Source organism: Salvia miltiorrhiza, chromosome 5, assembly GCF_028751815.1.
Source record: "Salvia miltiorrhiza cultivar Shanhuang (shh) chromosome 5, IMPLAD_Smil_shh, whole genome shotgun sequence".
NCBI lineage: Eukaryota > Viridiplantae > Streptophyta > Magnoliopsida > Lamiales > Lamiaceae > Salvia > Salvia miltiorrhiza.
In genome coordinates, this window is record NC_080391.1 from 47,392,182 (window position 1) to 47,418,986 (window position 26,805).

The 26,805-nt window shown below is 35.3% G+C and overlaps 4 protein-coding genes and 1 long non-coding RNA gene across 8 annotated transcripts; 4 read left to right on the forward strand and 1 right to left on the reverse strand.

Moving 5' to 3' along the window:
* Positions 1–945: 945 nt before the first annotated feature.
* On the forward strand, positions 946–2,742 carry LOC131026032 (uncharacterized). Its single transcript, XM_057955809.1, has one exon. It carries the CDS (start codon positions 946–948, stop codon positions 2,740–2,742), a length of 1,797 nt encoding a protein of 598 aa, XP_057811792.1.
* A 5,595-nt stretch (positions 2,743–8,337) lies between these two features.
* On the reverse strand, positions 8,338–10,860 carry LOC130986839 (uncharacterized). Of its 4 annotated transcripts, none has more exons than XR_009089429.1 (6): positions 10,814–10,860; positions 10,144–10,662; positions 9,472–9,562; positions 8,970–9,086; positions 8,796–8,891; positions 8,338–8,709 (listed from the first exon to the last, which is right to left on the reverse strand). It is a non-coding gene; the product is annotated as an uncharacterized LOC130986839 (long non-coding RNA). The 4 variants fall into 4 exon arrangements; XR_009089428.1 differs by lacking the exon at positions 10,814–10,860 and having other exon boundaries at positions 10,144–10,299; positions 10,412–10,807; XR_009089426.1 differs by lacking the exon at positions 10,814–10,860 and having other exon boundaries at positions 10,144–10,807.
* A 6,217-nt stretch (positions 10,861–17,077) lies between these two features.
* On the forward strand, positions 17,078–17,644 carry LOC131026033 (uncharacterized). Its single transcript, XM_057955810.1, has one exon. The coding sequence runs from the start codon at positions 17,078–17,080 to the stop codon at positions 17,642–17,644; it is 567 nt and encodes a 188-aa protein (XP_057811793.1).
* Positions 17,645–18,209: 565 nt separating this feature from the next.
* On the forward strand, positions 18,210–18,956 carry LOC131026034 (uncharacterized). The gene has a single exon (XM_057955811.1). It carries the CDS (start codon positions 18,210–18,212, stop codon positions 18,954–18,956), a length of 747 nt encoding a protein of 248 aa, XP_057811794.1.
* Positions 18,957–22,401: 3,445 nt separating this feature from the next.
* Positions 22,402–24,134, forward strand: LOC130987051 (UDP-glycosyltransferase 73B5-like). Its single transcript, XM_057910607.1, has one exon. The coding sequence runs from the start codon at positions 22,584–22,586 to the stop codon at positions 23,985–23,987; it is 1,404 nt and encodes a 467-aa protein (XP_057766590.1). The 5' UTR covers positions 22,402–22,583; the 3' UTR covers positions 23,988–24,134.
* Positions 24,135–26,805: the final 2,671 nt, after the last annotated feature.

The window sequence follows — 26,805 nt, forward strand, 5'->3', positions numbered from 1 at the left end:
AACCCAACACATCACACGTGCCCCCTCCCCACTCATTTTTTTCTTTTTTAATTAGTATCCCCAATCCCAATTCCCAAACCCACCCTCAAACAAATTAACGCATTGCTCATTACTCAAAGGCTAAAGTGAAATAAAGAAATCAAGGGATCAAGTGCTGTCGGCGCCGCCACAAGTCCCCAACAAATTGCTCTCTCCCTCATCTTTTCATCCTAATCTCATATAGAGTTTCGATTTTATCTCAACAGCAGGTATCATAAAATAATCATAGATAAATTTGCAATATATCTTAATCTGATTTCTGATTGTTTATTTAGAAAGTTTTATTTTAATTGCTTCTTTCGAAAATTTTATTTTAATTGTAATTTATTAAATTACATGATTTTGATTTAGGTTTACATGGAAAGATTTTATAAAAGAGCATTGGAACCACCATTCATTATTGGAAAAAATAATGATAGTGCCAAATCAAGTAGGGACAGTTTTGATGCAAAAGATCTTCCTACAGATCTGGGATTAAGAATTCAGATTTTGGATTATAATCCAAATATTCGAGATGAAGTTCGAAGGGCATACATATCGAGGGGTCCTTGTCAACCATTGAAGCATAATTTTCCTTTTACAACCTTCGGGAAAAAATCAAGGCGTTTCAATTCTAATTGGTTTTCTGAATATGCAAATTGGTTGGAGTATAGTATATCCAAAGATGCTGCATTTTGCCTGTGTTGTTATCTCATTAAATCAAAATCTGGAGAACAAGCAAATGGAGACTTTGTTGGTGAAGGGTTTAGGAACTGGAAAAAGGGGGAAAGACTGAAAGAACATGTCAGAGGTCCAAATAGTGCTCACAATAAAGCTTGGGCTATGTGTGAAGCTTTGAAAAATTAGAAACAACATATCCAATATGCATTTGACAAGCATATAGATCAAAATCGAAGAGATTATCGAATGAGGTTAAATGCATCAATTGACTGTATTCGATTTCTTTTACGTCAGGGACTTGCATTCCGTGGTGATGATGAATCAAAGACTTCAGCCAATCGGGGTAACTTTCTTGAGCTTTTGAATTTTATGGCAGATCACAATGATGATATTAAATGTGTTATAAATGGTGCTCCTGAAAATCTCAAATTGATAGCACCTAGTATTCAAAAGGATATTGTGAATGTTGCTGCAGTGAAAACTATTAATATCATCATGGAAGAGATGAGGGGTTCACTATTTTCTATTTTAGTTGATGAATCCCGTGATATTTCAATGAAAGAGCAGATGGCAATTGTGCTACGTTTTGTGAATAAGGATGGTTGTATAGTTGAAAGGTTTGTCGGTGTTGAACATGTTACTAGCACTACTGCTCTTGCACTAAAAGAAGCAATTTGTTGTTTCTTTTCTAGACATAACTTGAGCATTTCGAGGTTGCGAGGTCAAGGTTATGATGGAGCTAGTAATATGCAGGGTGCGTTCAATGGTTTAAAAGCTCTTATTTTGAAGGAGAATCCATGTGCCTTTTACATTCATTGTTTCGCTCACCAACTTCAACTTGCTCTTGTAGTTGTTGCAAAGAAACATATTCTAGTTTCTGCACTATTCTTCTCAGGTACTAGTGTAGTAAATGTTGTCGGTGCTTCTTCCAAAAGGTGTGACATTCTTCACCAAAAAGAAACTGAGAAAATTTTTAGTGCCCTCAACAATGGTGATCTTGTAAGTGGAAGAGGTTTAAATCAAGAAACTACACTCAAACGCCCAGGTGATACACGGTGGAGCTCTCACTATGATACTTTGATTAGTTTGATCACTTTGTTTTCTTCTACAATCAAGGTTCTTGAGATCATTGTGGAAGACGGGGTAAGTTCTGAGCAAAAGGGTGAGGCAAACAATTTATTGGGATTGATGCAGTCATTTGATTTTGTTTTTACCTTACATTTGATGCGAGCCAACTTAGGAATTACAAATGAATTGTCAAAGGCATTGCAAAGGAAAGATCAAGATATTGTCAATGCCATGGCTCTCGTGAAAATTGCTAAGAAATGGCTACAAATGATGAGGGATGAGGGATGGGATTCTTTTTATGATCAAGTTTCATCCTTTTGTAAGAAAGAAAACATTGATGTTCCAAATATGAGTGATAAATTTGTAGCTCGATGCAGGTCAAGGCGTAAAGCTCCTGAAGTTACAAATCTTCATCATTATCGATTTGATGTGTTTTTTTCTATCATAGATATGCAGCTCATGGAGTTAAATGACCGTTTCAGTGAGGCAAATACAGATTTGTTACTTTGTGTTGCGTGTTTATGTCCAGATGATTCATTCTCAGCTTTTGATAAGCATAGATTGATTAATCTTGCTACATTCTATCCTCAAGACTTCTCTACATTTCAGATTGAGGCACTCGATGATCAACTTGAAACTTATATCCTTGATATGCGTTCTACTGATGGGTTTGGAAGATTAAAAGGTATCGGAGCTCTTGCACAAAAGATGGTAGAGACGAAAAGGCATGAGGTATATTCATTGATTTATTTGCTTATAACACTAACTCTTATTCTTCCGGTTGCCACTTCTACAGTTGAAAGGGTATTTTCTGCAATGAATATCATAAAGAATCGTCTACGCGATCTGATGGGAGATCAGTGGATGAATGATAGTTTGGTTGTATATATTGAGAAAGAAATTTTTGATAGTGTTGATAATGAGTCAATAATGCAAATGTTCCAGTCAATGAAAACTCGCAGATTTCAATTGTAATAGACTTGAATTATCGTGTAATAATTTTTTTGAAAGTATTTTTTATATATAATTATTTTGTGCCCCCGTAATACAAAAATTCTGGATCCGTCCCTGAACACCAAGATACTTGAATTTTATTCGTTGTAATTAATATTGTTACATATTATTCTATGTGTACCTTAAACCACCGCCATCGTGGGTCAGTGCAACCTTCAGGAACAGCCTCAGGTTTGGCTAAGAATAAATCAGTATCTGTATAATCGCCCCTAACACCACATGTACATAATGCGATATCGTTTGGCCGGATCTCCAAAAGTCAAATCTGACTTCTCTATTTTTTTTATGATGCACTAGAACCGAAAGGAACATCGCTATTTGTTCCTCAACAGTAACGAACCGGCCATCAACCAAACCCCCCCGTTCATGTAAAATCACACGAAGCTTAGCAAAAGTTCTACGGTCCATACGAAGGTTGGAAATACAGTCTGCATCATTTACACCAACCAATCGGCGTAAATGTTTTTCTTGGTCGGGCATCTTACTTATTATCTCGTATTTTAGGGCTCTTTCACCACACTTTCTTTTTCTTAACCTAACCTTAACATAATATGCAAATAACAGCGCCACTTGTATGACGTGATCACGCAAAATCTCTTGTAACAACACAAAGCATATGTCACGCACACGACTACTTTCCCTCCCCGACATTTCAGAACACAAGTACAGAACTTGGCAGGTATATGAATAATCCTAGTTGCAATTAAACAGTTGCAGTGTCAAGCCACATGCACTAACTAGAACAGAAAAATAACAGCATTCGTAGACAGCATCACATATATATACACAGAGAACTAATGTTAACAAACACAAAATTCGTGACAGACAACAATGATCATTAATATAGTTGTTCACCAATAAATAACTAGGGCATGGAACAAAAAAAGTACAACAAATCAACAAGACTCAGTCATTTTCATAAAGCTAGATAAAATATACAACAATTAGAGTTATTGAACAGAGGAAATGAACAAGAATGGTAGCATGCCCAATTTTTTTTTTCCTTTTCCTTTTCCATCATGCAGTTCCAGCACAAGATACATGAAAGCACAAGATACATGAAAATTGAAATTCATTACATTCAGAATAACCTATATAAACATATACTGGCACCTTTTTATTAAGTTAGCCATCAACCTATTTGACAAATTATGGTTTCCATATATACAACTGAATAATACAAGAAGATCTTACTATTGAGCATATGGTGATAAGAATACCAAAACAGAGAAAAGTACATAGGAGCATTAAGTTTTCATGCTAGAATCGACCTGAAAAAAACACGGTCTCCACAAATTCAAATGAACATCAATGCCTAACTAGGGCATGGAACAAAAAAGGCACAACATATCAACAAGACTCGGTCATTTTCATATAATCACCACACGAGACAATCACAGGTGGCTCAGGTAGCTCTTCACAAAATCACAAACACTATGCTCCACAAATCACATATATTCACAAGTTATCTGAGCCAAGAAACTGACCTATGTTGTCCCACCCTTCGCTTTGTTTCTCTTTCGGTTTCCCTATATTTGTGTTCACAAAAGGAAGGAAATTTCAAATTAATGAAGTCGGTAACATGGTCTTATAGATAGCTCAAACAATCAATATAGATAATTTTATAAGATAAATCAGAGCAGATATTTCGAATTCAATAATCGCTGAAGCATTTCATAGGGAACAAGTTCTTCAATCGCAGTTGCTTTTTTTGCCCAATTATCGCTCTGTAATTTGATTGCACACAGGAATTCAAACAAAGTATATATTACTATACAATAATCTCCTAATTAATTTCTAGGGCACACAAGATTGTGAATTCAGTAAATGTTTTGTAAGAAGAAGCGCGCAATACACAAAATCAATCACAATGCTTTTATTTCATACATAAGAATCGCGCAGCGATTTCCTGGGGCACAAGAGTTCAATCGGAGTGGATTTTGCAACACAAGTTTTCGCACATATGAACCTTGATAATGACAATGCGATCCAAATCAACGAACCATAAAATCGTGAGCGAACTCCAGAATCAACGAACCCCAAATCGTGAACCCCAGAACAATGAACCCACACAACGCGAATTCAATTTGGGCAGCAAATAGAACGAAAAATCGAAAGAATAAACCCAACAACTCTAGTTCTTACTTGTTCGAAGTTGAAGATTTTCAATTTTTTTCCCTGAGTTCTTCAGAATGCCGATGGAAGGAGGAATAACTGAGGAAGAAGAGGGCTAGGTCTAATTTCATTGAACCTTGATTTTTGTGCGGAGGGTAGGGAAAATATTTTGCAGAATCGGGATTATGTGCTAATCGGAGGGGAAAGATGGTATTCCTAACACAGCGTAATCCAATTTTTTAGCTCTGGGCCTTCACGTATCACATGGCCGTCCACGATCTTTCCATAGAATACCAAACTTGTTACTAACCTGTATTAAAATAGTTAATATGGTGTATTACCGAAACCCAAACGCGCCCTTAGTTTGCAAGTCAGTCATGGAGGATTTTATATGTTTGTTTCCACTTTCCAGGGCGTTTACTCCTAAGGATTAGCAGATAAAAATAGTAAAATTAATTTTTTTTATTCATTTCAATAGATTGAAATTTTAAAATATTTTAAGATTTTTTATTATTTTATTATTTAAATTAATTTTACTTAATTCTTATTTTATTGAAAGGGTGAAATCATACTTTTGAAGATTAAAATACCTAATCATACATTTTATGGTTAATTACGTCAAAAACCATGAACTTTGGCCCAATTTCAAGACTTTCCATGAACTTCAATTTTTACCTTCAATTCCCTGAATTTAAATGCTTGTTCAATTTTTCCATACTTTTCACCTCCGTTGAGCAGCAAACTAACATGGCATCTATGTGGTAATATTAGACTGACATGGCGCTTACTTGGACTCAAATTTTGACACTTGAAAAAAAAAAAAAAAAAAAACAAAACAAAAAGTTTCTATCACCATCACCGCAAACCTTTGCTCCACTACCACTTCACCACCTACCTCTGCGTCCTCGATTTTCAGCTAAGTTTTTCAAGTGGAGCAGCGGGGATCTCCTCCAGTGACGGTCCGAGGACTACGCGAATGTCGCCGATGGTTAGAGACAAGGGCGCGAAGGGGCTGTTGGCTCCGGGCTACGCGAACCGCCGCTGCTGTTGTGCTCGACTTCTGGCGAGCTCGATTGAACAAAGAAGGGTGGCGAAGGTCTGTGTAGCTGCTGTGCTAGACTTTCGGCGAGCTCGACTGGACAGGGAAGGGAGGCGAAGTTTGCATAGCTGTTGTATACCTCCCCCCCCCTCCCTCCCTCCCCTACATTTTAAATTACTACACTTTACCAATTAGACCCACCACACTCTACGATTACTTGTCTAATTATTCCAATTTTGATGTTAATTAAATGGGTCGACTATATTATTTCCAGTTTATTTATTTATTTTTTGAATTTTTAGTTTATTTATTTATTTATTTATTTTTGAATTTTCAATTTATTTATTTAAAAAAAATATTTCTAATTTATTTATTTTTCGATTTATTTATTTACTTTCTGAATTTTCAGTTTATTTATTTATTTTCGAATTTTCAATTTATTTATTTTCTGAAAATTTTTATTTCTAGTTTATTTATTTTCCAGTTTATTTATTTATTTATTTTCAAATTTTCAATTTATTTATTTTCTGAAAAATTTATTTCTAGTTTATTTATTTATTTTTGAATTTTCAATTTATTTATTTTCTAAAAAAATTATTTCTAGTTTATTTATTTATTTCCTGAACTTTCAGTTTATTTATTTTTAAATTTTTAGTTTATTTATTTTCTGAAAAATTTATTTCCAGTTTATTTATTCATTTATTTGTTTTCTGAATTATCAGTTTATTTATTAATTTATTTTCAAATTTTCAGTTTATTCATTTTTCAGTTTATTTATTTATTTATTTTCTGAATTTTCAGTTTATTTATTAATGTCAAATAGCTAGTCAAAGATTAGTAAAAGTAGTCACAATACATTAACACTACCATTTTAGTATTTTACACCACATTTTTCAGCTTTCTTAGTTTCCGTGCCGAACACCAAACAGGAAATTGATTGGTGGACGGAGGGAGTAGTTAATATGGTGTATTATCGAGAACCAAACGTGCCCTAAGCAAAACAGGCACCCCCGATATTGTAAGACTACCAACAATGGTGCCTTTGTTAAAAGGTCACTGGGTACACGACAAAGTCACTTTTTAATTAAAATAATGAAGAATTGCATAAAATTGCTTGACCCAGGCAGATGCCCGCCTTGCGGGTCACCATTTTGACATTAACTAATATGCTGCCATGTGTCATTTCATTTTATTTATTTTTAGCTTTATTTTAACAAAATTAAATTTATATATTTATAATAAAGAAAATATTATTAAAATTATATCAAAATTCTTATTAATTTGAACTCTATAAATAGAACTTAAATTTAAGTTCACTCTTATATACACACTAAATTTCTCATTTCTCCTCAATTTCATTTCATTTCATTTTGAGTTATGGATCCAAATCATCCCAATTATTTTTATCCAAATTTCCAAAATTATCCTAACTCTCAAGATTCTGCAAATTTTTCTTCTTATCCAACTCCTCATCTTTTTCCAAATTTTGAAGACCAAGCAAATTCTCAATTTTATCAAAGCCAATTTTCTCCAAATCTAAGTCAAATTCCCACATCTCAAAGAATTTCCACATCAGAAAATATCTCCCGCAATTTGTTCTTAGGTGTTCAACGCCCAAATAAAAAAAAAAAGAAAGGGGCAAAAAATATAACTTGGTGTGTTAAAGAAGATGTAGCCCCTATGTCATCTTGGATCTATGCTAGCGAAGATAGCATTCGAGGGAAAAGTCAAAAAGGGGAATCGTTTTGGGCACGTGTGCATAAATTTTATCACATAACTCAAGCAGAAAATCCCAATGAGCTCAATGAGCGAAACATTGACTACTAAAAAAAACGCTCATACGTAACGGTAAATTTCCGTTATGTATGTACCAAAACTACCGTTGTATATAGTGGTGTTATGTATGAGGGCGCTCATACATAACGGTAATATACCGTTACATATACTATGAATACATAACGGTTTATCGGATATCCATAACACACGCAAAACCGTTGTGTATAATACTCATATATAACGCTTTTTTATCGTTATGAAATTTATTTTTCCGTTATAAAATATATTTCGTAGAGATTGTATTGGTCTTATATACAACGCTTTTTTGTACTTCACATAACGATTATTTCCGTTATCTTTGGCATCAATTGTAACAGTGTTTTACCGTTATGAATTTATATTATTCGTTGTGTAATTAGATTATAGATAACAGTGTTTATACATATTAGAAACGGCAATGAGAACCGTTATGTATTCTCAGTTATAAAATTAACCATATTTTCATGATTTTTTTATTTTTTTTTGCCTGTTTTTTGTAATTTCCTAATTATAATTCATACAAATATACAATATTTTCAAATAATACAATCCAAAACATATTATATATAAAATAACTTAAACTTCCATATACATAAATTACTGTCATTCTCATGCCTGAGTTTCTTCCAACCCATCACTACCAGCAAGGTCAAGAACACAAGATTTAAGTATATACATCCACTGCAGAGCTCTCTTCTTCACTAATTAACAACAAGAATCGATCGGTTACAAATCACAGCTCAAGATCTGGCAAAATCAGCAGACTTTTCCTCTCACTTTTACCACTCAATCACATAGATGATCTTGAATCTAATTCGTGTAACTGAAACTACAAAATATATACAACACTAATGAAAAGAAGATGACCAGAAACTGCTGCACTTTTAATTGGCCGTCCAATCGACCACAGCCTGCTGCCCGCTTGCATACGTGCACCAAGGTCTTGCGCTATCACATTCCTGTATAATTAGCAAGGATTCCAATTAGAATAAAAAGTTTGAATAAGAAAAAATCTTAAATTCTCAACAATAGAAAAGTGTGGTACCATAATAGTTTCACGTATTCTCTTGCGCATTTTTTTCCCCTCTGCAATCTTTGCTTTTGCCTCCGCAAGCTCTTCAGTTAATTGTCGTATAATTGACTGAAAAAAATAAATTTATTTATTAAATAAAATATTTCAAGTCTTCACCAAAAAAGCATACAGTTGAAAGAAGCAAACCTCCTGTTTCCTTATCAACTCTTCCTTAGAGTCGAGCATGGCATCAAGCTCGGCGGCTCTTTCCACAATCCCATCTATCAGTTGCAGAATCTCGCGTGTTGCGTCGTCCATTTCAATCTGTAGAGAAACTTTCTCAAAATATGAAAATTGAAATCAGATAAATCCAAAGATCCTCGCAGTTTCTTAAGCCAACAGAATGAGAAATCTCACAACTCAAAATAGGTAACAAAATTCAAATTCGTGAAAGAAAATTTCAGTTCACAAAACCAAATCTGAAGCAAACAATAAAGAATCCAAGCAAAAATGCAGAAGAACTCCAACTCCATTTGGGGTTCAAAATAGCCCGCACAAACATAAACCGTGAGCACAATGCAACAGACGAATGCAGCATGATCAAGCATCACAAATAATTCACTCACAAAACAGATCATTCTAAACCAGCACCACCCTTGAATCCCAAATTCTCAACCAAATAATCAATCAACAGAAATTCACATCGTACCTGCCCCGTTGCAGCATTCGGATTAAACCCCAAATCGAGCAACGTAGGAATCTCCCCAGGCTCCACATCTCCTCTCTTAGGCAGCCTTCACCTTCCCAAGAACAAAAACAAGGGCATTAGAAAGATTAATCCAGTTAGTATAAAAATGAATAAGAGATCATACAAATGAAGTAGAGACATAAAAGTTTTCATGCATTAATGGTATTAACTACAAAAAGGCAGTGGCGACCTCTATAGATAGTCAACTAGTTTATCCAATAAGAATTACCATAGATGACCAATCAACTAAAATTCTTTAAGAAAAGGCCAACATAACTATTTCCCCAGTTCCATAGCCCACAAGATGTTGATTATGTTTTCCTACATTATCTATCATCTTATTCACATGACGTGGCAGAAACTGGAACCCTGCATAACATTATCATTTAAGTGGTAAACTCCAAGAATCTAAGCATTACATTATTCACATTCTCTATTAATTAGCCAGACAGATAGATGCAAAAGACATAGCACCACAGCAAACAAGATACAAAATTTGGGTGAATGTACCAGAAAAATAACTTAGGCAAAAGCAAGCACAGCTACGAAATGGCCGTTTCAATTTTACAAAAAGCCCTATATCCCACCATAATCAATCGACTTATGTAAATCGAGAGGTCGAGCAATATTTACCAGAGAGAATTGGAGAAATCCGACACTAATTTGGCTCTGGCTGGGCGAGGCCGGCTCACGGTGGCCGTCTGGACTCTGGGTGAGGCAGGGGCGAGCCCAGACCTCTTTGCTCATTTCTCACCCTCGAATCGACAACGTTCGACATTCGGTCGATTCCTGAAATAGGGGAATAGTTAGGGAAGAATTAGAACAAGGATTTAACATAGAATAAGTAAAGAAAAAGAACAAAATAGAAGAAGAAAATGGGGCAGCAATAGCCGAGAACCACCACGGCGGAGGTGCAATTGGCGGCGACGACCGCTGGTGCTGCTCGAGCAGCGGCGGTTCGCGGCAGATGTCGCGGTGAGCCCTAGCGGCGCGTCGTCCGATACTTGCTTCGCGAGGTACAGCGGATACCATTCCTCGGTCCAGTCGTATGTCGCTGACGATTCCTTATGCTCCGCAGCTTATCTTCCCGAATCACGCTCTCATCGCCCGCCGCAGCCGAGATTTCCTCGGCGACTGCCGAACTGCCGCGAGCTTTCGACAGGAGCAGCGATGAGGATACCATAGCAAGGATACGCAGCGGCGATTCGCGGCGGCGCCGCGAACGAGAGCAGGGGGTGGAGGGAGATCGGGGAGGAAGAGTAGATGGTAAGGGGAGAGAGAACGAGTAAGAGAGAAGGAATACCTGAAACGGTGAGAGCAGAGGGCGTGAGGAACGGTCGAGCAGCGGCAGCGGCCCTGATAACACTCATGTTTCCATGGTTTTTAGTGTTCTTATGATGTTAATTTTATAGGAAATTGAGTGTTGGATGATTGTTTTGTGCTTAAATTGTTTTATCTTGTGAAATATGTTACTTGCTCGTACTTTGATGAATTTTACAGAAATATGGAGTTCGAATTTGGACTGTTGATATTAATGAAAGTTGTAGTTCGTCTCGATACGAGTTCGTAGGCGCAAACGTTTCGCAAATCCAAGTTCGGATGAGGAAGATATGGCTGAAACAAGAAAGTCGCGCACAGCAGTGAATAGTGCCCGACTGGAATTTCCGAATTTTCGGGATTTTCGGATTTTATCAGTATTTTCGAGCTCTACACTGTATTTATCTCCTGTGCCTATATATAGGTCCTTTCTCTGACCTATTAGATACATCTTTTCACATTTCTTCACCTCCTTCCTTTTTCTTTTTCTTTTTTTCAGTTTTACATTCAGTTTTCATAGATTAGATTTATTTCTGCAGATTCAAGCTGTTCATCCAGAATTTCTTCCGGGTTTTATTTATTTTATTTATTTCAATTCCTTTCTTTTATTTATGCTTTTATTTTATTTTATGATGCCTAGCTAGTTCGTTAATCTGAACCTAGGGTTTGTACATAGCTGATTAATTATGTGTGTATGATTTATTGATATCAATTTGCCTTCCAACTTGTGATTCATGATTCCTGGTGCTTAATTTCTTGTGAATTATTTGGCCAATAATTTACATGTTAGCTGTTCAGTTTGAGTCTTGAATGCAATAATTGTTCAGCCGATTCAGGAATGCATGTTATAGTAGTAGCCTTGACACTTGAATGGGATAGGTGAAACTATAGGGAGCTATTCTTTGTGTACGCTTAGGAGTTAATTTATTCCTTGGAGTCTTGAATGTGAAGGGGGGTAAATTAATCTACTTTCATAGGTGTTCGTTAGAGAAGCTTGTGAATAGTTTTGTGATCTCTCATCAGGGTTGGATTAAATTGGTAATTGAATCAATAGGTTAAATGCATGTAGTTAATTAGTAAAAGTACATCCCTAGGGTCAGAGTCTTTTATTATTTGAGTTTTTACCTTATTTTATTTGTTGTTATTTGAATTTAGTTCTAATCAAACCTTCCTACTGTCTGTTGCCTGTCTACTGTTATAGTCTGTTTAGGAGATAGCTAGAGTTATTTCGTTGTGTCAGTCCCTGAGGATACGATACTCGATTGCTTATTATTTGCTACAATTGCGTGTGTTAGTTGCAGTTTTTGTTGCTAAGAAATTAGTAATCAACTTTTTGGCGCCGTTGCCGGGGACTGATTAGAAGTTTCTTTAATATTTCTGATAGGACTAGGTAGTACTTCAGGCGTTTACTGTTTCTTTTTATTTTTATTTTTCTATTTCTCGTTTTTTCAGGCACTGCATACGATGGCAACTATTGAGCAATTTCAATTTCAAATGTTGGATATGATGCAGCAGATGTTAACAGAGATGTCTAGTATGAAGACAACTGTTAATACAAGAATGACCAATTTGGAGTCTCAAGTGGGTCATATTGAAAATAATTTCTCAGCACTGTCCAAGCAAGTGCAGATGTTGGAGACTCAAATTGGTCAGATTGCCAACCAAGCAGCCGCGCAGCACAAGTCGAGCCAATTCCCGAGCAACACTACTGTCAATCCAAAGGGAAAATGCAATGCGATTTTCGATGACACTGTGTCTCCTGAAGATGAGGAAGCGATTGAATTTTTCCTGGCAAACTGTGAGGAGACGAGCAAGGAGCATGAATCTCTGATTGAGGAACCACACAAGGCTCCTGTTCCACTTAGGGAATACATTCCAAAGGGTCCACTTCCCCGTAGGCTGATGAAGAGGAAGGTGCTTGAAGAGCAATGTGCTGAGAAGCCGAGCAAAAAGTGTAACGCAATTCAAGTGAGAAGCGGGCCAGAGCAGCGAGATCGTACAGAGCAGAGGGATCGGCCAGAGCGGAGGAACGGCAAGGATGCCAAGGAAATCAAGCTGGAGATCTCCCATTGCAAGAATGAGAGAAAAGTTGTAAATCCCGAGGAGACAGAGCATAGACGCATAGTGGATGAGCTAGAGAGGCTACTTGAAGAATCAGACCGGCGTGCAGAGCCTCAAGATAGCAGAGCAGCGAAGCAAAGTTCAGAACTCAACAGCCAGAGCAGAGAAATCAACCATTTCTCTGCCAATATCCGTTCCTCTGCCAATGATAAAGAAAAAAAGGCAGTCGTTCACACCAAGAAGATGGGTCATGAGGATAGGAAAATCTCGCAGGCGACAGCTGTTGGCACTGAGCTGCCAATGAAGCTACTTTCGAAGAAGAAAGATCCGGGTAGCTTCACCATTGAGTGCGAGATTGGAGGAGAGCTCTTTCCCAAGGCTCTTTGCGATTTAGGGGCTAGTGTCAATGTGATGCCCATCTCTGTTTTCAAGCGGTTGGGAATTGGAGATCTCAAGCCGACCTCAATGGAGATTCAGATGGCGGATAGATCAAGAGTGAAGCCGAGAGGAAAGCTTGACGACATCTTTGTGAAGGTTGACAAGCTCGTCTTCCCTACGGATTTCTTGGTCCTCGATATTCCTGAAGATACAAATCCGCCGTTGATTCTTGGTCGATCATTCTTAGCTATGGGGAGGGCTATGATAGATGTGCCCAATGGAAGCGTCGTCTTTCACGCAGCTGATGCGCATGGGTCTTCTACCTCTGTTTGTGTTAAGCGTTCTGTCACGCCCGCTGTGTTTGACGTTCATTGAGAACATGAGGTATCGTCGAGCTCTAGACGTTAAATTAAGCACTTGTTGGGAGGTAACCCAACTATTTTTCTTCTTTGTTTTGTTTTTCGTTCTTTTTGTTTCTTTTTGTTCCTTTGTTTTCTTTGTTTTGTTTGAGAGTTTAGTGCAGTGTTGAGCTTAGAAGATGCGGGAACTCGCGCCTTGTCCATACTACCACCTTGGAGCATGTGTTTCTGTGAGTAGTGACACACATATCATCATCCCTCCAAACTTATTTTCGAACTTATGTTCTGTAATAAGTTTGGGGGAGGGGGGTGAGAGTAGATATGTGTATCACTTTTATTACTTTTGTTGGCTTTATTGTTTTATCTTGCTTGGTTGGTGGTGTGTGATTGTTAGCTCCATTAGATTTCTGGTAAGATGTCAATGATGATTTCTGTGAAAAAAATTTGGAGTTTGATTTTCTTTGATGATTTGAGCATAATTGGAACTAAGTTGCATAATTCTAGAGTGATTTTGACCTTAACTTTTAGACGTTGAATAAACCTGTGAGATTTTGAGCCATAGTTGTTTATCATACACAGTTTATTCTTTGTTGTGAGTTTTATCATGCATGTGGTGATCTTCTAGAACTTGCCATGGTTTCTGTGTCGAGGTTGCTGTTGTGCCCAGGATTATGAGATGATTTTAGGCCATCTTTTGTTAGCCACAATTTTTCCCAAACACTATCCTTGAAAAAAAAAATTATCCTTTGTTACCCTATTTGAGCCTATTTAGCTTTTATTCTTTAACCGGATGATAGGGGGTGATGAAGTATATGAGGATCTTTGTGTGGTGAATATCATAGTGGTTCATGAAAAAGAAGGGATGATATTATATGATACTATTTACTCTTATGAGCTCTAGAAAAGTTGTGAAAAGAAAAGAAAAAAAAAATTGTCGAGGAAGAAAAAAAAAATAAAAAAGAAAAAAAAAAGAAAAAAAAAGTGTGAAGTCGAGTGTACTTTGAGATATTTGTTAGAAAATTGACTTTTTGCTTGTTGGAAATAAATGGAGAGCATAAAAGAGTGTTTAGTTCTGTTTTGTGATGATTAAATCCCTTGAGTTGTGTTGATTATGGTGATATAGTTGGGTGGAAGATGGAATTTATTCCATACTTGCTTTGTGAAGTTATAAGGTTGGTGTTCTTAATTTATTTGAGTCACTTAGCCTATATTTCCCTACCTTAACCAATGTCCCTACATTATAACCCAAAGAAAAAGACCTTTCTGATCTTAGTCCTGGCACACTTTTAGCGATGGAGATTGTAGACGATTGGCAAGCCTATGGTAAGAGATCTGCATTGCATTGAATTCTATGAGAGCATACACGTCCTATATATTCCATCAAATTGAGAGTTGAGTGATACACATACCTTGTGAGATTCAATTGTTTGGAATGTCAACGTTGATTTTGCTATAAGTTGTGTTTATTGGTGATTTTTGTGCTTAATTATTGAGGATTTGAGAATTCTATCATTCTTATTCTTTCGGAGGCATCGATGAGCTAGATTTCTTACCCATTCGTGATATTGATTGTGTTCTTCTCATTATTCGAGGACGAACAATGGCTTAAGTTTGGGGGAGTTGATAACACTCATGTTTCCATGGTTTTTAGTGTTCTTATGATGTTAATTTTATAGGAAATTGAGTGTTGGATGATTGTTTTGTGCTTAAATTGTTTTATTTTGTGAAATATGTTACTTGCTCGTACTTTGATGAATTTTACAGAAATATGGAGTTCAAATTTGGACTGTTGATACTAATGAAAGTTGTAGTTCGTCTCGATACGAGTTCATAGGCGCAAACGTTTCGCAAATCCAAGTTCGGACGAGGAAGATATGGCTGAAACAAGAAAGTCGCGCACAGTAGTGAATAGTGCCCGACTGGAATTTCCGAATTTTCGGGATTTTCGGATTTTATCAGTATTTTCGAGCTCTACACTGTATTTATCTCCTGTGCCTATATATAGGTCCTTTCCCTGACCTATTAGATACATCTTTTCACATCTCTTCACCTCCTTCCTTTTTCTTTTTCTTTTTTTCAGTTTTACATTCAGTTTTCATAGATTAGATTTATTTCTGCAGATTCAAGCTGTTCATCCAGAATTTCTTCCGGGTTTTATTTATTTTATTTATTTCAATTCCTTTCTTTTATTTATGCTTTTATTTTATTTTATGATGTCTAGCTAGTTCGTTAATCTGAACCTAGGGTTTGTACATAGCTGATTAATTATGTGTGTATGATTTATTGATATCAATTTGTCTTCCAACTTGTGATTCATGATTCCTGGTGCTTAATTTCTTGTGAATTATTTGGCCAATAATTTACATGTTAGCTGTTCAGTTTGAGTCTTGAATGCGATAATTGTTCAGCCGATTCAGGAATGCATGTTATAGTAGTAGCCTTGACACTTGAATGGGATAGGTGAAACTATAGGGAGCTATTCTTTGTGTACGCTTGGGAGTTAATTTATTCCTTGGAGTCTTGAATGTGAAGGGGGGTAAATTAATCTACTTTCATAGGTGTTCGTTAGAGAAGCTTGTGAATAGTTTTGTGATCTCTCATCAGGGTTGGATTAAATTGGTAATTGAATCAATAGGTTAAATGCATGTAGTTAATTAGTAAAAGTACATCCCTAGGGTCAGAGTCTTTTATTATTTGAGTTTTTACCTTATTTTATTTGTTGTTATTTGAATTTAGTTCTAATCAAACCTTCCTACTGTCTGTTGCCTGTCTACTGTTATAGTCTGTTTAGGAGATAGCTAGAGTTATTTCGTTGTGTCAGTCCCTGAGGATACGATACTCGATTGCTTATTATTTGCTACAATTGCGTGTGTTAGTTGCAGTTTTTGTTGCTAAGAAATTAGTAATCAGCGGCGGCGGCGGCGGCGGCAGCGATGGCGGCGGCGGCGGCGGCGAGATTCACCGGAGGAAGAGAAATTCAAAGTGAAACTTGAAACCCTAGATTTCTGATTTTGAAATTGAGGGAGGTATTTAGTTATTTAAATATTAGAATTAATGACATAAATAAATAAAAATAAAATTAATAAATAAATAATACTTATATATAACGATTTTCTTAACGCTAAAATAATCGTTATAAAGCAGATGCTCATAGATAACGTATAACTTAACGGTTTAATAATACCGTTATTTATATCACTAATAGATAACGCAAATATGTAACGCTTAATTTGATACTGTTACAAATACATTTGGATAACAGTACATACATAACAAAATTTTGTAAAACCGTTATATATCACTAAAAGTGCGCTCATACATAACGGTTTTTGACCAAAACCGTTATGTATGAACCGTTATCCCTATTTTGATTTTTAGTAGTGAGCTGGAAGCGTCTTAATGAAAATGCAAACAAATGGGTTGCTGCTTGCAGGGAGGCAAATGCTCGAAGAATGAGTGGAATTAGCGACAACGATGTTGAGAAAGAAGCTCATTCGATTTACAAAGCAGGTGGGAGCAAGTTTCAAGACTTAGTTGTATTTAATGAAGTTATGAGTAAACATCCCAAGTGGAATCTTTATGATACAACACCAATTTTTTCTCATGCAAGTGAAGATGTTGATAACCATCAAAGTGGTGGCAGCTCGAAACGATCAAAGACTTCAGAAGATAGGGGGTTTTCTGTCCCCTCCAATCCAGAAACTCCAACATCTGAACAATCAACCACGACTCGTCCTATTGGCAGGGATAAGGCAAAAAGGAAAGGAAAAGGTAAGGCCTCACAATCTGAATCTACTAATGAATCTGTTGTTGCTGCAGAAATTCGTGCAATGAAACTCACTAGAGATGCCGAAGCTGAGTTAATAAAGACTCGAATCGAACTAGAGCACGGAAAGTTGCAAAGAAACGCAATGAAGGTGAAAGAAAAAATGTTGCTTCAATTGTTGGTGAAAGATCACTTATCTCCGGTGGACAAAGAGATGAAACGTCAACTAACTAAGATTGTGTTTGGAGAGTGAATGTATTTTAATCATGCAATTTCTATATAATTTTAGTCTATGTACTTTCTGTTTGTGTGCTTTTAGTTTATATGCTTTCTATTTGTGTGATTTTAATTTTGGCAAATTGTGTTATGTACTTGTTTTATATTTAATTAATGAAGAAGTGTATTTCATCTAAAGTTGAATAGCATTGGATCCGTTTAGCTTCCCAAAGCATTTATCCAATTCTGACATAGCATTTGTCCAATTCACATGCATTTGTCCAATTCACATGCATTTGTCTAATACTGACACAACATTATTTCCAATGCCTGCATATGTCATTTTTCTTAGGCTAAATCACATGCAACCGTATCAATTCAAATCTAGCTATAGCTTTTGTCCAATTCACATGTCATTTCCATTAATGCACTTGTTTTATATCATTTCCAATGCACTTGTCCAATTCACATGTCATTTCAATGGACTTGTTTTATATCATTCTATAAATGCCGGATGAAACACATCTCAATATTATAGAAAATCCTGACTCTTTGCTCATATATAGCTTTTACTCTATCGTTTTCCTATTTCACTTAAAAGAATGTATGTCAATGATAACTCTTCACTTGATTCAAACTCAAGTTCCAATGTTTCCCATTCCAATGAATTCGATGAATGGGAAGAACGAGTTTATCAACAAAATCGTCAATTTGATAATATCATTGAGAATATGATCCTTACCAATACTAATTTGTTTGTAGGACATCAAATTCCAACAGCTAGGGGGAGATATTGTGATAGGAAACGTGAGCTTGGTGCAGAGCGTTTAATCAACGACTATTTTGGTACCAGCCCGACGTATCCTCCAGAGGTTTTCCTACGCCGATTTCGCATGCAGCAAATGCTATTTCTTCGAATAGTGGAGGCTGCATCTGCTAATGATGAGTTTTTTCAACAGAGATGTGATGCTACTGGCAGACTAGGTCTTTCGGCCTTGCAAAAGTGTACTGCAATAATGAGGGTATTGGCGTATGGGACATCATCCGATGTTGTCGATGAGTATCTACGAATGAGCTCATCTGTAACAACAGAAACTTTAGTACATTTTGTAGAAGGTGTTATTTTCTACTTCGGTGATACGTACCTCAGAAGGCGTAATGAACAAGATTTGGCAAGATTACTTTATGTCGGAGAAAAATATGGTTTTTCGGGCATGATTGGCAGTATTGACTGCATGCATTGGAAGTGGAAAAATTGTCCTAATGCATGGGCCGGACAATATACAGGGAGAAGTGGAAAACCAATGATCATTTTGGAAGCTGTTGCATCATACGACTTGTGGATATGACATGCGTTCTTTGGAACACCAGGTTCGTGCACTGATATTAATGTACTCCATCGATCTCCTGTTTTCAATGATGTCTTAGAAAGTCGAGCACCAAAGGTTAACTACGTAGTGAATGGTCGTCATTATGATAGGGCATGTTATTTGACCGATGGTATATACCCTTCATGGGCTATATTTGTCAAGTCAATTACTTCCCCACAGATCCGCAAACTCAAGTTGTTCGCTCAACACCAAGAGTCTATCCGAAAAGATGTTGAGCGAGCATTTGGAGTTCTACAAGCTCAATTTGTATTTCTACGACGCCCATGTCTTATTTGAGACAAAGTTTTGATGGGAAAAATTATGATGGTTTGTATCATCATGCATAATATGATAGTAGAGGATGAACGAGATATCTACCAAAATTATTATGATCCAACATAATTTTTTATGGATACACCTACAAGGGTACAAACAGAAGATGGCTAACATTTTCGCTATTCTACTGAACGTATTACGAGCTTGTCTGCTTATATGACTAATAGAGATCAACTTCGCAATAGAGAAGCTCGTAGGACTCTTCAAGATGATTTGATTGAGCACATATGGGAAAAGTTTGGCACTGACAATTAAATATGTAATTTGCATTTTCTAGTTGTATTTTTAAGTTTCACGTATTGTACTTTGATTTATTTAATTTCAGTTATGTGTTTAATTCTTATAATTTTCACTTGTGATTGAGTTAAGTATCAATTATAATATATGACAATGTTTAATTATAATATGATTACAAATTAATATATAAATATATATATATATATATATATTTTATTTTGTCAAATATAATAAATAAATATTTAATGTTAATTTATATTGTATTTTAGATATTAGATAATCTATTTATTATATGAAAACACAGTTTGTGGCAAAATGACAATTAAAGAATCATATTAAGGGTATTTACAAAACTCAACAAATTCTATAAAATACTCAACAAATCCCATATATTTTCTTTCTCCTTTCTCCTCTATCCTCTTTCATCACACGGTTTCTTTCACTTTTCTATATACACTCTCTCTCTCTCTCTCTCTCTCTCTCTCTCTCTCTCTCTCTCTCTCTCTCTCATATTTTTGTGATTTAAAAAAAATCAAATTTTATTTATAAAAATTATTCAATATATATATCTTATAAAAATTATCAAATATGAATTTAAAACAAATAAATTATTATACTTTAAAATTTTAAGATGTTTATTTTTTCTCTCTCCTCTTTTTTTATTATCAATTTTTTATATTTTGTCTTTTCTTATTTACATGGTTGTTTTAAAATCGTCGTCATTATTAATATTTTTTCTCTCTCATTCTCTACTACAAAATTTTGTTTTCACTCTCTTCTCTTTTGATAAAAATAAATAAATAAATATAATTGAAACATTATATTTATATGTTGGATTATTTTATTAAACATAATATAAAGACACCTTTAATTCTTTTGTGGAAATATCACATCTCCTTAATACTAAACAAGTGTTTACTTTTTCTCTTTGATTTCCTATTGTGTATAAATTTAGTGTCCTTTGCACATCAATTTTGAAATATATATTAAAATTATCCAATTATTATATATTTTGTTATTTTGCATACTCGCTTATTTTTTTGGTCAAATTTTGTGCTGAAATACTATATGAAATCCTACGTACCATATTTGTCGATTAATAATACAATGTTAATTTGGGCATATTAAAACAATGTCATTTACGTTTAAAATTAGCATCTAACTAAATAAATTAAGAATCAAAGTATTAAATTGAGAGAAAGTGAGATGAATGAAGCTGATGAGAGAAAATGACAAGAAGTAATACAAGAAATCAAAGTAATAGATAGAAACTCTTTTTGCTGCAACAAATTTGATTAGATATATATATATATATATATATTAATATTAAGATTGTGAATGAAGGTATTTAATTACTATATAATAATAATGATGTGTGATGCCAATTGCCATTATAAGATAATTTAAATAGTTTACAAATAATTATAAATTTACGTTTATATACCATGTTCAAAATTATAATCAATAACATTTTATAAACTTTGAAATTATACCTTTTTAGCAAAAAATTGATTTTAGAAATGTATTTAAATAAGTATGTTTGAAGGAGAAAGCTAAAGCAAAATGATATATTTCATTTTTATTGGGATTTGTTTTTTGGCATCAAATAATTATTCAATTCTTTTATTAGTATTCTAAAAAATTCTAATAATATAATTTATTTTCCTACTGATCAATTGAAGCTTTTCTAATAAGATGAGTCAGATGACATAGGTAATGAGCTAACTTAGAAAAAATAATTTTATGCATGATTAGCTCATGTTTTAAAAATATATATTGTGATGTGAATACTTTTTTATTATTATTTCTTCGTTTCTTTTAATTTGAATGATGTGTTTATTCTATAATTTTAGGGAAGAAAAAAAAGTTTTCCATTAAATAGGTGGAAAATTAAAAATGATACTTTTGAAAATTACAAAATAAAATTAAGGATCTTTACTTTGTAATTGATGTAGATTATTTTATTCTTTAACAAAAAATAATTTACATTTACTTATATTCTAACTATATTTAATATTTATTTGATACATCATTTATTTATTTTTTTGATAAATTAACATGATTAAATAAAGAAATTTAAAGGCCGCGCCACAGGGGCTCGAACCCAAGACCTTCGGTTTTAGACATTAACTTCTAATCACTTAGCCGATGCACACACTACATCGTTTAATTTTGATGCAAAGCTATGTTCGCCGTGCATCGCACGGGCGAGTGTACTAGTTAAAAATAAAGTGAAAAGAAAAAAATATGTAGGGTAGGTTGGGTTGGTGTCAACATTGAGAGTAAAAAATTATACTCCCTCCGTCCCGCTAAAAGTGGCAACATTTCCTTTTTGGGTGTCCCATTAAAAGTGGCTACTTTCTAAAAATGACAAAAGTTTACTTTAATTAAGTCAACAATTATTCGCTAATTTGATCAACAATTGTAGGTCACTTTCTAAAAATGCCAAAATTACTCACTAATTTGGTCAATAATTGTAGGCCACTTTCTAAAAATTACTCGCTAATTTTGGTGGGTCACACTCAATTAAAACATAACAATCTCCTTCTTAATCTCCGTGCCGAAATAAATGTGGTCGCTTTTAGCGGAACGGATGGAATATTAGGTTGTGAGTTGTGTCGATAGATGAAAGAGAAATAAATATTTTATTAAAAAGTTGAGTTGAGTTGGGTCGGACAAGTGTAGAAAGTGTAGTGATTTCTTTGGTTTGGTTTTTTAGCATATGATTTCTTTGGGTTTTTTTTTTAGATGATGATTTGAGTAGTGCAAAAGAAAAAGTGCAAACTGCTCACTGACGCCTTATTTATTTATTACTGCTTTACCCTTTCTTTTTTCTTTTATTTTCTTGTTTATCTATACCGACATGACCGTTGACAAATACGGCCGCTTCTTCCTTTCCGTCTCACTCTTCATCTATATCAGTCCCTTCTCCCACTATAACAATTCTTCTACACTTCCCCTTTGCCCCCACAGACACACACACACACACACACACATATATATATAGCAATCCAGAAATAGGGAAAGCAAGAAATGGGAGCTGCAACAGATATCTTGGTAGTCCCATTTTTCGGCCAGGGCCATCTCTTTCCATGTGCTGAGCTCTGCAAACGCTTGTCTTCCCACAACCACAAATCCATCTTCATCATCCCTTCTCATCTCTCCTCCTCCATCTCTTCCGATCTCCATCACCACCCCTCCGTCGAAGTCATCCAAATCGACCACCACGACCTGGGCCACGGGATCCAGTCTTTCCTCTCCGGAAGGTACCAGAATGTTCGGCCCGCATTCGTGGTGGTTGACGTCTTGATGATCCGGCTCAAACCTATCTTCATCAAGGCCAACATACCCATCGTCTCCTTCTTCACCTCCGGCGCCTGCGCAACTGCCATGGAGTATGCCGCATCCAAACCTCAACCTGCACTACCCGGCCTGCCCCACGGCATAGCCATGACCGATTTGGACATCAAAAGGCGGGATCGCCGCCGCAAGGATCGAGGCGAGAGGCCCGGACGCCTCAATCTCGGCCCGAACCTAGGCCCGCCCAAATCAGGCCCGCTCGCCCGTTGGATGGATCAGACCGAAGACTCTGCCGCTTTAATAATCAACACCTGTGATGATCTCGAAGCTCCGTTTCTCAAATTCCTCACAAGCCAGGTCGAGAAGCCCGTTTTCGGCGTGGGCCCGTTGCTGCCGGATTCGTTCTGGAAATCGATCGGGTCGGTCGTTCGCGATAGCAGCAGGCCGGGCCGCGATACGAACTACACGGAAGAGGAGGTGATCCAATGGCTGGATTCGAAGCCACGTGGCTCGGTCATCTACGTGTCGTTCGGTAGCGAGGTGGGGCCATCCGTGGAGGAGTATGATGAGCTGGCGGAGGCGCTGGCGGAGACGGAGAAGTCGTTCATATGGGTCATCCAACCCGGAGCCGGGAAGCCCGGCCCGCCCGCCAACATGTTTGGCGGGAAAGACTCATCTGAAGAAGAGGATGAAGAAGAAGAAGAAGCAGGGTATCTGCCGCATGGGTTGGAGGAGAGAGTTGGGAATAGAGGGCTGATCATAAAGGGGTGGGCGCCGCAGCTGTCGATACTGAGCCACCCGTCGACGGGAGGGTTTCTGTCGCACTGCGGGTGGAATTCGACGGTGGAGGCCATCTGCTGTGGCGTGCCGATCTTGGGGTGGCCGATCAGGGGAGACCAGTTTTATGATGCCAACATGGTGGCGGAGTATCTCAAGGTTGGGCACAAGGTTGAGGTTAGTGATGAGAAATCAATAATGGTGAAGAAGAATGATGTGATGGGAGGGATTAAGGCGGTGATGGATGATGGAGGAGTTGGAGATCGAGCAATGGGGTTGAGAGGCATCTTTGAGGCTGGTTATCCCTCCACCTCTGCTGCATCTTGCAAGGCATTGATTCAGTTTTTAAGCACCAAGTAGAGACTATTTTCAACAGCAATTTATGACTGATTTTCACTCTTTTTGGCGGTTAATATAAATTTGTAGCACATGTAGTTGATCATGTGTAGCAAGTTCTGCACGTTTTATGATTTATTATATATATAAAGGTATTTGCTTCCACGTGTACACATTCTTGCCTCACAGTAAAAAATTTGGTTAAAAAAAATAGTTAATTTTATTATTTTCTCCACACAATAGTTTTTTAATAAAAAAAATATTTTTTTTTATTTTTTAAGTACAAATTTTTTCAAAAGAAAAATAAAAAAATTATAAAAAAAAACTACAATGTGAAAAAAAACATTAAAACTAGCTATTTTTCAAAAAAAAATTGAACATTTTTTTTAAATTAATCGATTTTTTAATGTATTTAACTTTTTTTTGTCGCACTATTTATAGGTTAGAAAATGAATTTTACCTAGTTTATTTTACTATGTTCACTTGAAAATTTAAACAGCCTTGTGCACGCTCATTTGTCTCGCAAATACGAGTGTGTTAGTGTTTCATCTACGAATATTAAAATTAAGTGACAATACCTACAAAGAGCCATTTTCATAACTTAAATAAGTTTAAAATTCACATTCATAAAACTATGAGTTTCATAGCTATTTTCTAATGAAAAGACAAAGATGTCCTTAAAAGTGGTGATGGTGACTTATCTTTTCTTGTTTCTTTCTATGCAAGATTCGTTGACTTGCTGAAAATAAAAACAAATGATAAAATCATACAAACACAAACCTCCTGCCTGCTGAAAGAAATCGAGGAGAACCTCAATAAAAAAAAAATCAAAGAAAATCAGATGCATTTATGAATGAAATCAAATCTCACAAACAAACATTTGCTTCATTTACTGGGAAGTACATTTCACATAAAATAACTTAAAGTTTTGAACTTCATTTCACTTTAAAGTTGTTGAAACATAAATCTTTCAAAAACATTAAAGTGAGAAACCCATGTGTGTGCATCAGAAATATTCCCTGCATTTAGATTATTGATTCATCCACGGTTTGTAAAATCAAGATAAAACTTGAATCTGAAGTTGAGGATTGAAGAACAATACATAAGGTATGAAAATTGTTAAATTTTATACGTGTTTTTAACTACACGGTTTATCGGTCACGGTGTACACGATTTGTTTTTTTAGATTAGAGATATTATAATTATAATTTTATGCATAAGGAATATTAATTTCGTGATTGGGATCATTTTTTGGGCGAATAACAGTACCTAAAGTATGAAAATAGTTAAATTCGTACGTGTGTTCTTGGTTACACAGATTCTGTACACAGTTGTCTTCATAAGCACATGATGGATACGATTGTATCTTTTACATTCCGCTTTATTCCAGATGAGTTATTAGTTGTTTTTTTTTTTACTTATTTATAGTATTAGAGTAAAATTTTATAAAGCAAAATTATATAAAGCAATGTGACATACGTTTTAGGGTTCTTGATTACAGGGCTAACGTCTACGGTTATATTCATAAGTACACGATGGACAAGGTAATATCTTTTAAATTCTGCTTTATTCCATTTGTTACATAAAAAATATTGGTTTTTTTCGAACTTATTTATAGTATTAGAGTAAAATTTTATAAAGCAAAATTATAGAAAGTAACGTGACACACGTTTCAGAATGATTTGGAATGATTTTGTTTTTTTATTTGATGGTCATTTACCTTGAAAAATATTTGGAATGATTTTATTTTTTTTGCAGACTGTTATTACCATAATCAGGGAAATCGTGTGCTCGACATACCGTGATAGCCGATCAACCGTGCTATCGTGGCCCTAACCGTGTAACAGTGTGCCCGAAATCGTGGATTGTAAGGGAATAATAGAAAAATGATAATTTTTAACTGATTATTTATTATTAGTGAATGTTAACACCATATATATAATTCTAATACGTTTAAAATAAGATACAATTGATTCAACATGTTTATTTACATCAAAGACATTGAGATCTCAATGTCTTTATTAGTTAGTTACTAAACTTGTTTCATATATATACTAAGATAGTTTTATGTAACTTAATCATGTGTAAATCCATTCGTAGGCTTAAATGTTGTGAAGACAGATTATCATTATATTAATAATAATGGACCGAAAATGATATTATATATATATTAGCAAATGATTAGATTAAGCAAAATTATGGATTTGTTCTATTTTACACGGTTTCGTGTTGTAAGTGTGCCCTAAGCGTGCAACCGGGGACCCTAACCGTGTAACAGTATGCCTTAAACCGTGGATTGCAAGAGAATAATAGAAAAATGATCATTTTTAAGTGATTATTTATTATTAGTGAATGTTATCACCATATATATGATTCTAATACGTTTAAATTAAGATATAATTGATTCAACATATTCATTTAAATCAAAGACATTGAGATCTCTCATTGTCATATTAGTAAGTTCATTACTTACTAAGCTTGTTTCACATATATACTTACATAGTTTTTAAGTTGATCATATATGAATCAATTTGTTAAGACTTAATTATTGTGGAGACAGATTATCATTATATTAATAATAGTTGGGTCCAAAATGATATTATATATATATATATCAGCAAATGATTAGATTAAGCATATTTACGGTTTTGTTCTTCAATACACGGTATGCACGGATTCAGCTTATACAAGTGAAGTGTACACACTTTATGAGGTTACACGAAAAGAACGGATTCACACTTTATTGTGAAACAGAACAAACCTAATTCATCAACAAATACTAATACCATTAAAAGAACAAATACCTGATTCATCAACAAATACCATTAACATAGACAAACAC

Bases quoted from the DNA above. Each gene is read 5' to 3' on its own strand.
- LOC131026032 (XM_057955809.1), top strand. From the start codon at position 946: ATGAGGTTAAATGCATCAATTGACTGTATTCGATTTCTTTTACGTCAG.
- LOC131026034 (XM_057955811.1), top strand. From the start codon at position 18,210: ATGTATGTCAATGATAACTCTTCACTTGATTCAAACTCAAGTTCCAAT.
- LOC131026033 (XM_057955810.1), top strand. From the start codon at position 17,078: ATGAGTGGAATTAGCGACAACGATGTTGAGAAAGAAGCTCATTCGATT.
- LOC130987051 (XM_057910607.1), top strand. From the start codon at position 22,584: ATGGGAGCTGCAACAGATATCTTGGTAGTCCCATTTTTCGGCCAGGGC.